General features: G+C 41.6%; 1 protein-coding gene across 1 annotated transcript in view; it reads left to right on the top strand.

The window, feature by feature from the left end:
• Tmem183a (transmembrane protein 183A) overlaps positions 1-9,062 on the top strand; it is a 27,525-nt gene extending 18,463 nt beyond the window's left edge. Inside the window, exons 7-10 of the mRNA XM_052201064.1 lie at positions 226-406; positions 2,850-2,930; positions 5,461-5,616; positions 6,970-9,062. Coding sequence (XP_052057024.1) covers positions 226-406; positions 2,850-2,930; positions 5,461-5,616; positions 6,970-7,155 — 604 coding nt within the window. The 3' untranslated portion in view covers positions 7,156-9,062. The remainder of the gene's footprint in view (positions 1-225; positions 407-2,849; positions 2,931-5,460; positions 5,617-6,969) is intronic.
• Positions 9,063-10,638: the final 1,576 nt, after the last annotated feature.

The following is a 10,638-nucleotide window of genomic DNA, read 5'->3' as shown; positions in this document are numbered from 1 at the left end:
CCAGAGGCTTGTAATTCTGTAGAACCTGAAATAGTCCAAATTTAAATGGAAAGCTACAGGGTTACCAAGATGAAGAAGCAAAAGTCATGGATAATGTAAGGAGATGGTGATGGTATTTATGAGAACTGGGCAAGCTAGTATCTACAGAAGTTGGCAGTCCTGGGAGACTGGATAAGAGCAGGCAGACAGGTCACATATTGGTAGGAGTCATGTGTCATGTTTCAGGCACTACACTCTGGATGCCTCTCTGCCTTTGCGGCTGCGACCAGAATCCATGGAGAAGCTGCGCTGTCTCCGGGCATGTGTGATCCGATCTCTGTATCATATGTATGAACCATTTGCTGCTCGAATCTCCAAGAATCCAGCCATTCCAGAAAGCACTCCCAGCACACTGAAGAATTCCAAAGTAAGTGAAACTTGCTGTTTTGGTTTGGCTAATGGGTTCTTACATGGTGGGCCTGTTCCTGAGTCTTGTCTGTAGCTTCTTGATGGGGAGGCCTGTTGGTCCCAACCATTAGGGGGATGATGGAAACTTGGAGGCTTCAGAAGTTTCATTTCTTTGACACATTCATGCTCTGCTAGACTGGTTTATGCTGTCCTTCCTTAAAGCTCTCTTATGCTTTTAGTGTATTTCTTTTTTTGTTTGTTTGGGTTTTTTTGGATTTGGTTTTCTTTGAGATAGGGTTTCTCTGTATAGCCCTGGCTGTCCTGGAACTCACTCTGTAGACCAGGCTGACCTCGAACTCAGAAATTCACCTGCCTCTGCCTCCCAGAGTGCTGGGATTACAGGCATGCGCCACCACCACCCGGCTTTTAGTGTATTTCTTAAATCTCCATTTTAATTTATTTTTATGCACTGTACATTTGACCATTGTAGATAGAATGGTTTTGATAGCTTGGCCTAGGAAGAGTACTTGAATGGTAGGTGCATACTACAGTTTTCAAAAACGCTTAGTCAGGACACACATAACACAAGGAACTCAACTGATTGTCTGTTTCTAATGTAATCTGGGCATCTTGAGCTTGCACTTCTTTCTTGACTTCCTTTAAGGATTCAGGTATAGCCATCTTTACTTTTTAAGCCCCTGTGCCAGATTCTGTTAATTTGTCTCAGAGATTATAAAGTACTCCAATTCATAGATGTTAGGATTCCAAAATCTTCCTATGTTTTAGGCTCCCTTTATCTTAGGATTCTCTGCATAGTTTATATCCATACACTGTATTCAAATTTCTGGTATTCTGAATAAGTTAGGTCTACTATAATTACTTAGGCAAGGTAAGGTGATGTCTTGGCCCTTATCTTTCTCACCTGAGGATACTGTGTAAATTTCTTACCTTTGACTTTGTAGGTAATTTTTATACTTCTATTCTTCCCACTCTAATCCATTCTGTAGCACTTCCTGTTCTTGTGCTTTGTGCCTTTATGCTAATAGATGTGATGTGGTCTTCTCTCCTAGTTGAGCTCTAAGGTTATATTAATTCCAGGAATTAAAAGGTACTGTTGTTTGAAAGTAATCAAGATTCCACTTCCAACACATACAAATGTAGGTCATCAAACTAACTGTTTATAATGCTAGTTGATGGATTTAGGGCAGGAGTAGTGTGTTACATGAGTAGAGTTTCACCCTGAAGCTACTTCTGCTTGTAATGTGAGTGGACAGTGTCCCATCTCAACATTTACTGTGTCTTCCTCCCTAGAAGCATTTAATGCTATCCAGTTAACTACAAGGAGGGTGGTAGTCATTACAGTTACCCAAGCCAGGAAATAGAGCAGGACAGCACTGATTGGGCAAACTCCTCATGCTTGACACATCTTAGCGGCTCCAGTGCGCAATGCAAGGGCTACTGCAAAGTCTAAAATACCCATATCTTTATAATCTCAGTACTTTTAAAAAGATGAGGGAAAAAGTAGATTGAAGAAAATAAACTCTTAATCCAGGTAGTAAGCACAGGCTACCACCTGGCAGCTTTTTGTGTTGTTAGAGATCCTCTGAAGAGGATATGGGTCCTGGAGTGGTAGATGCCTGGTGTGTGGCCTCACTACTTACATGCCTGCAATCGCATGGCACTCAGTTGCCAGCATGCCTAAAGGAAGTTTCCCATTTCCCGGACTCCAGCTTTTTGTATTTGATCCCCTCTCTCTCTTTTCAGTAGCATAGCTTGTGTGGGACACTGGAGCCGTTGTGATGGCAGCAGAAGTGTTTTCCCCTAAAAGCCAAGCCCATTATTTTTGATGGAGCAGCAGGACGTACAGGGCATGTCTGAAGGCAGGACAGCTGGCACGGCGGACGACCCACCCCTTGTCCCCTGGGAGGTACTTCACTTCTTGTGCTTAACCCTAGCTCTAGCCTGACTACATTGAGGGGCTTGCTTTAGACTGAATTCAGCTTAGCTCATTGGTCTCCATAGTAGCTGTCTGTTCCAAAAGGTCCTGAGTGCCTTGGCCCTGTGAGAGGGCGAGCCCTCCTGGCGTGCTTTGTGGCCTTGTTACCATCTTGCCTGGTGGCTGCTTGCTGCCTTTATAGTTAACACAGAGCAGTGGCTGCTCAATCAGAGAAAACACCCGCGCTGTGGATATATATTTCTGTCTTTAAAAATGAGAACATTAGGGATTGATCTTAATAATCTCTGAGGTTGACTTGTATTGGTCCCTCCTCTCCTTCCTGAGTAGCACTGTGACTGTCTTCATGTTGCACCAGTATTGAGGTGGGGTCTGTGTGTGCCAAAGGACACCCTCGCGTCAGGACTGTGGTTGGCTTTAGAGCTCTCAGATATTTTGCTCATTTGTTTTTGTTACTTTGTAATATATATCAATGCCACTCCCTTAGGTTACTTTTTCTTTCTTTCAGTGCTTGCTTTTCTGGTGCAGAAAGATTGTTGGGAACAGACAAGAACCAATGTGGGAGTTCAACTTCAAGTTCAAAAAACAGGCATGTGTCCTTCTCTTTGCCTCATAGTTTTATAAATTTTAGTTTTAAATGTTTATTTATTTGGGTGGTTGGGTGGTTAAGAGGATAAGAGAGAATACTGCATTTATCAGAGGACCCAAGTTCTAGGACATTTAATAAAAGCCTCTTCTGACACACTCTCTCATCACACCACCACACCCATACCCACCTTAAAACTAAGAGCTTTTTATTCTGTATGAGGTTTTTGTTTTGTTTTGTTTTGTTTTGTTTTTGAGATGGAGGCTGTGTATCTACATATCCCTGGCTGTCCTGAAACTTGCCACATAGACCAGGCTGGCCTCAAACTAATAGGGATCTACCTGCTTCTGTCTCTCAAGTCCTTGGATTAATGACCTGCACCACCATATCTGGCTTATCTATTGAGTGTTTTGCCTGCATGTATGCACCTGTACTATTTGGATGCCTGATACTTGTGTTGGCCAGAAGAAGGTGTCAGATTCCCTGGAATTGGAGTTGTGGACAGTTGTTAACTTCCATATAGGTGCTGGGAATCAAACCTTCATCTTCTGCAAGAGTAACAAGGGCTTTTTATTGCTGAGTCATCACTGTATCCTTCAGATACCTTATTTAATGAATTTTACCATTGTCTTAATCCCTTTGTGCTGCCATCACGAAGAGATCAGGCTATTTATAAAGAACAGAAATTGATTTCCTTATAGCTCTGGAGGCCAGGAGATCCAAACAGGTTCTGTGTCTTATGAAACTCTAGTTCCCATTTTCAAGATTGTACCTTATTGTATCCTGTGTATTCTCACATAGCTGTGGTGGAAGGCTGAAAAGAGCTGAATCCATTTTAAAGCCCCTACTGTAATAAGAGTCTTCATCTCATTATATAAGAGGAGGCCTTATCACCTTCTGAAGGCTCCATCTTTTAGGTAACATTAGGTTAAATTTCGAAATAAGTTTTGGAAGGTACTGTTTTATTTATTTATTTATTTATTTATTTATTTATTTATTTATTTATTTGTGTTTTGTTTTTCGAGACAGGGTTTCTCTATATAGCTCTGGCTATCCTAGAACTCACTCCGTAGACTAGCATCTAACTCAGAAATCTGCCTGCCTCTGCCTTCCAAATGCTGGGATTAAAGGCGTGTGTTACCACTGCCTAGCATGGGAACTGGTTTTTTTTTTTTTTTTTTTTTTTTTTTTTGGTTTTTTGGATTTGGTTTTTTTCGAGACAGGGTTTCTCTGTATAGCCCTGGTTGTCCTGGAACTCACTCGGTAGACCAGGCTGGCCTCGAACTCAGAAGTCCGCCTGCCTCTGCCTCCCAGAGTGCTGGGATTACAGGCGTGAGCCACCACTTCCCGACGGGAACTGTTTTATATTGGAGAAAAAAACATAGTATCTTCAGGTTGTTACCCAAGGTAAAGCTAGACAGATTACCAGATCAGAAAACAGAGCTATAGAAGACACGTGTGTGTGTGTGTGTGTGTGTGTGTGTGTGTGTGTGTGTGTGTGTGATTAGCATGAGGATATGAATTTGGCTACCCAAGACCCATGTAAAAACTGATGTGGTGGCACACCTCTGTAATGCCAGTGCTAGCAAGTGGGTATGGGCAGAATTCTGGAGCTCCCTGGCCAGCCAGTTAAAACTATTTGGATAGCTCCAGGTTCAGGAAGAGACTGTTCAGAAATAAAGTGGGGGGTTGGGAGGGAGAGGGAGATGCTCAGCATTCCATGTGCATGCACACACACATCTACTCTCACACACTGCACCTCCCACACACATTTCACGGGCAACTGAGAAAAATTCAATATTTGTGGTACGTTAGTGTCAATCGCTGTGAAGAGACACCATGGCATCAGCAATTTTTGTAGAAGAAAGTATTTAATTGGATCTTGCTTACAAGTTCAGAGGTTTATCCATTAGCATCATGATGGTGGCATGCAGACTAGCACTGTGCTGGAGAAGGAGCTGAGAGTTCTATATCATATTTTCCTGTTACTTTATTTTTAAAACATGGTTCTGGTGAAGAAATTTGGCTTTCACATCTTTGTAAGAAATTCAGTCTGTGCTATCAACTAGACACCTTTCTCCACTGAGGGGTCGCCCTGACAATGGAGATATGGGACAGGAGACCAGAATTACTGCAGGAAGTTGAATGTTGAGAGCCCTTCTGTCGGAGACGTGTGAATCCTGTTGTGTGGGTTTGGGTTTGGAGGTTGCTTCTGCACCCTCCCTCTTTGCAGCAGATACTCTGAAGTCTGATTCATCAACTGGAAATTGGAGAGTGGCTGGTAGAGCCATTTTTTGTCAGATAGTGGAAATACTATAAGAACTCATTGCTATATTTGATAATCTAAACGCGCTCTCTTTTTTAACTGGTAGATTCTTTGATCTCTGCATGGAAACCAGTACATATACAAAGAGCAGAAGACAGAAAAGTTTATCTCATTAACTTTAGTCTGCCTGTTGGATTTTCCTTCAGAGCATCTTACAGAGTGTACACATTTCCTCTTGCCACCAAATTAATGCTTAGCTCTGTTTAGTCCCCCAGGTTAAAGAGCAAGGGTGTGGAGCGGTTGCAACCACCCATTCAATATCAAGATGTTCACACCAACCCTGACCAGGACTGCTGCCTGCTGCAGGTCACCACCCTCAACTTCATCTTTATTCCTATTGTCATGGGAATGATATTTACCTTGGTAAGTGAGGATTCAGCCCTTTTGTAGAGTTTCACTGTATCTATGGTTTGAAAAAGGATTTGCAGATTTAACTACTGGGAAGAAATCTGTGAAGAATAATAAAGTTCAAAATTAAAACCAGGTTAACACATGGTGTACCCCTTGTCTCCCATCAGGTGACTACACACACCAAAACTAAAATAATAATAATAATAATGATGATGATGATGATGATGATAATAGTAGCAACAACAATAATAATAACTGTAAACATCTCCCCAGGTAAAATAAAAACAAAACAGATAAGTCTGAAGTTAGATTTGCCTATTAGAAAGACAGATAATGAAAAGCTAATTATGTTTGAAAATGTTTTGTCTGGCTCCTCTGTTAGAAAAGGAAGGATTTGTATCTTCCTGTATATACTGAAAGGAACATGGATATAGGTCCTTGGGCATTCATATGCTGCCATAATGGAATATTAAAATAGGTAACTAGCTCTGTCCTTGTGTGAGGCTTTGAGTCTTTAAAACTTGGCCAATAATTAGGTGAGCATATCCTATATGTATCTTTTAGCTTGTACCTTTTATGGTTGAAAAATATTTAATTGGATAGGCAGCCAGAAAGCTTGTTATTTGTCGTCTTCTCTGTGTTTTAGGCTTGTGTTCTGAGATGTTTGGAGCCCCTCTCTGATGAAAAAGCTTAATTTTTAATGATAGATAATATGTATATCATGAAGAATTTAAATAGTGCATAACATTTATTCAGAAAGTAGAGGTAACATAGACTGCCACTGTCCTGTAACTCCAGCTAATTTTCTGGACACTGTTTGTAAAGTATGTCTGTTAATAGGTTAAATATACATCGTCTGTAGGTAGTTTCCTGTAGTTGAAGTGTGTCATGATTCTATTTTTATCATGGGTCCTTCTCTCTCCTTTGAGGTTAAGCTGCTTTAATGACCTCACTATGACTCATATTCCATATATGCCACACTAATTCTGTAGACACCTCCATCTAAATACTTGGAGATTTTTACACAAAAATGGGATCAGGCTTAGGTTTTACATGTCTTGACTGACTTGTTCATCAGTACGGTTATCAGAATTCCATCTTTAATTAGATGACTTTTGTGGTAGTGCGTGTATGTATCCTAAATTATTTATCTGTAAGACCCTTTAATATCTTAGATATACAAAGCAGAGAAAATCTTAACAAATATCACTTTTGTGTCTTTATAAATGTGTTGGTGGTATAACTTAAGCCACAGATCTTGAGACTGAACCAAGATATATTATTGTGGACCAAGGAGAGCCCAAAGAAACCAAAGTTAAATACTAAACATTTAAATTACATGCTAAATGTGTCCTTCTCTTCTAGTTTACTATTAATGTGAGTACAGACATGCGGCATCATCGAGTGAGATTGGTGTTCCAAGATTCTCCTGTCCGTGGTGGTCAGAATCTGCGCAGTGAACAGGGTGTGCAAGTCGTCCTGGACCCGGTGCACAGTGTTCGGCTCTTTGACTGGTGGCATCCGCAGTATCCGTTCTCCCTGAGAGCATAGCTCTTGCTTCCCGTCCCTCAGGATAGCTTTCAGTCTAGTCCATTAGTAATCAGATTCTGTTTGGAAGGGGCAGCTGGATTGTGTAGCTGATTAGTGATGCACAGGCTGTTTGGGTTCCTGGGGCTCCTATTACAGGAGGTGGAAAGGTTGAATCAAGAGGAAAACCAACTATGATTTATAAACATTTTAATGTAAAATTTGCATATTTGAAAGGAGAAACCTGGCCTCATTTTCTGTGTTAAACCTCAATTGGTGCTGTTGAGTTTGTTCTTCATTCTTTTATCTCAGCAAATGGATGATCTTTCATTAGGGAAAAGTTAACCTTACTCTTCAAGGAAGAATGTTTTCCCTTACAGGTTAGAGGGACCCAGAGGCTTACAGTGGTTGCTCCAATGTTACTGCTCCTCAAATTCAAGTGAATATTTTTTTCTTTTCCCTTTACCCTTCTCCAGAAATAAAGCAGGTGACAGGGTTGTCAGAATCTTTAAGATTGACTTGTGCATCTTTTTAAAAAAATGTTTTTTGGATATTTATTACATGAATATTGATTGTTTTGATGATTTTGTATTTTGGGTTTTTGTTTTATTGCATGAGACTTGATAGTGATGGTAATTATGTGCCCCTGGTACTGTTCTAAGAACTTTATTGTGTCTCTAATCCTTGTGTCTTGCAAGATAGTTGAAACCCTTCCCATTTTATGGTTGAGAAGCTGAATTGTTGACTTACCCAAGGCCAGAACTACTGGTCCATGCAGAGCTGGGATTCTGACCCGTGTCTTTTGCCACAACTTCAAAGGCCAATCTCATTTTTCTTGTGGTACATAGTGGTACAAAGAGTAAGCAGAGTGTGAGGAAAAAAGTAAAACAATGAGTTATTTGAATCTTTCAGATAGACATGCATTAACTGAAAGGTAAGATAAGAGTTTAGGAAGAATTGTGTTTATGTTAAATCGTTAAGCTTTATAATGCTAAAGGTCATTTTAAAAAAGTACATAGCATGTTGAAAGCAGCCTTCAACTAGAAACAATTAGTGGCTTTTCTCTGCCCTGTTCTGTCCTTTGATATCTTTGTTTTTCCTTTTTCAATCATCCTGTGTGTATTCTGGATCCTGGTCTTCTCTTCATACAGAAACGTTGACACCCTCCTTGGTCAAAGTCCTTTCTGTCACTGGCATGCTCTGTGAAAAGGATGGGGGGTGGGGTGTTGTTTATTTCTTTGCTAAGAAGAAAGTCTTATTGCTTCCTTCCTCACCTGGGTGTGGCAGGAGATGCACATGAAGACAATATTCTCATCCTCAAGATCCCGAGTTCCTCCTGCAGCGCTCAGTCAGCCTCCTTACCCCACAAAAGTAGTCCTTTGGAGACAGGGTCTTGCTATGTAGCTCAGGCTGGCCTTGAACTTAATTCTCTCACTTTAGTTGCCTGGAGTTGTTGGGATTATAGGTGTGAGTCACCAGACAGGACAAAAACAGAAAATGTTCTTTAAATATAAAAATATTGTGGGGTGGATACTGTTGTGAGCTAAATTGCTAAACGAATATGTTGGTTTCTATCTTTTCCCCACTCCATGCTATTTAAGAACATTCTTAAGCATGTGTTTATACTGCTGTTGACAGCTAGCCTTATCCACACTGAGGGCAATGCTGTCACTGGTTGAACAGAAAGTGAGCCTGGGTCAATAAGAAACAATCACCAGAATTTGGGTACTTAATTAACAAAAGCAAACAAAAACAATAAGCACTTCACAGGTCTCTGCAATCAGAAGTTGCCTCTGAGGCAGAAGAAAAGAAGCACAGAATCTGGAGTTCCCTGAATAAAAGATGCCATGGAGCAGGGGAGTTGTCCTTGTGGATGGTGTCTCCCAGTTAGGTCTACCCTAAGTGGGTGAAATAAATGTGGCTTAATTGTTTTCTGGCTCAACTTCTGAGTTTTTGTGCCAAATTCCATGGTATGATGATAGATACTATAGTCTCCCTTTGAAGTTACTGCCTCTGCTGTGTTCTTAACACATTGCCAACACTTGGTAAAGTGGTGCTTCCTGGTTTCCATGGCGTCAGTCTCCTCTGCATTGGCTGAGTTGCCTTTTCTGGCATTATTCATGTTTTGTTAACAGAAGGGTGTGAGGAATGTCAGAGCCCAGAGGAAGACTGAAGCTTGGTGGGCTCTGGGTTTAAAACTGACCACTGGCTTTCTCTTCTCGATGTATATGTTCTTGTTGAGAGTGTCAGACAAATAATATAGAGTTAGCTTCTCGCAACCCCTGTCAATTAATTTTCTTGCCATTCTTCAAAGATACAAGGAAATTTGATTATATTGGGAGAGAGTGAATAAAAGGCATTTACTTGACCTCAGCTTCAGCCTTTACAGGATACTGCTGTTTCAAGATATCCTGTTGTATATATATCTGTAACTGCTTATGTGCACATTATATATATATATATATATATATATATATATATATATATATACACACACACACACACACACACACACACACATACATATATATATACACACATATACATACAAATATATATAATTTCTCTCCTGCTGGGTGGTGGCAGCGTAGGCTGCCTGTATATAGGAGGCAGAAGCAGGCGAATCTAGGAGTTTGAGGCCAGCCTGGTCTACATAGTTCCAGAACACCCAGGGCTGCACAGAGAAACCCTGTTTTGTAAAACCTAAAAAGGGAGGAAAAAAAAAAAACAGTTCTTCACACTCATAACAGTGCTTATGGGGTATCTGTGAAGGATTTGAGTAGGCACTGAAATGAAATTTCACAAACCAGATGGAAAAGATACATTAATAGCCACGGGGGCAGGGAAAGAGAGCAATTCAGGAAAATCGGTTTAGCTAAAATTTGTCAGAATTTTGGCATTTGAGCATGTTTTCATAGGATGTATGTATCAGACAAACACTTCATTTTGTAGTAACAGCGTTAGGGCAGTCACAAGCCTAAAAGCAAGTCACAATTTACTGAGGCACATACCACAAGAGTATCTGGGTTTCCAGTTTCTCCACTTAAAAATATGAGAACAGGTGTGAAGAGCGACAGACGTCTGGCCATTTAGGGAACAGGCTAGACTTGGAAAGATGAGTTCAAGAGGATAGAAGCGGGTAGGATGTGCTCTGCATTCCAAGTCCTGGGACCTGAACATTACCAGATTAAAAGCTTGCCCTGCCCTCTCAGGCTCAACCAAGATGGCGCACAGCATCAAAGCAGCGCCCTTGTCACGTGTGAAGCAAGGCTGGGGAGCGCCCGGGCGTGGGAGGCGTGGCCTCGGGGGAGAGATGGCCAGGCCCCGCCCTGTGGGGGTGGGGTCGGGGTATCCGCGAAGGAAGGGGGCGGGTCCTTGAGGCCACGGTACTGGGTGGTGGAGGCTGCAGCTACCTTTGCGGGCTTGCCTCTAGGACGCCTCGCACTGCCGAGGTCGGGGGCGGCGTCCTGCAGCCGCTGGGCCTTCGGCGATTCCACGCAGGTGAGC

This window comes from Apodemus sylvaticus, chromosome 12 (assembly GCF_947179515.1).
Source record: "Apodemus sylvaticus chromosome 12, mApoSyl1.1, whole genome shotgun sequence".
NCBI classification, from domain to species: domain Eukaryota; kingdom Metazoa; phylum Chordata; class Mammalia; order Rodentia; family Muridae; genus Apodemus; species Apodemus sylvaticus.
The sequence above is the reverse complement of the archived record's forward strand: the minus strand, read 5'-3'. Positions and strand labels throughout refer to the sequence as shown.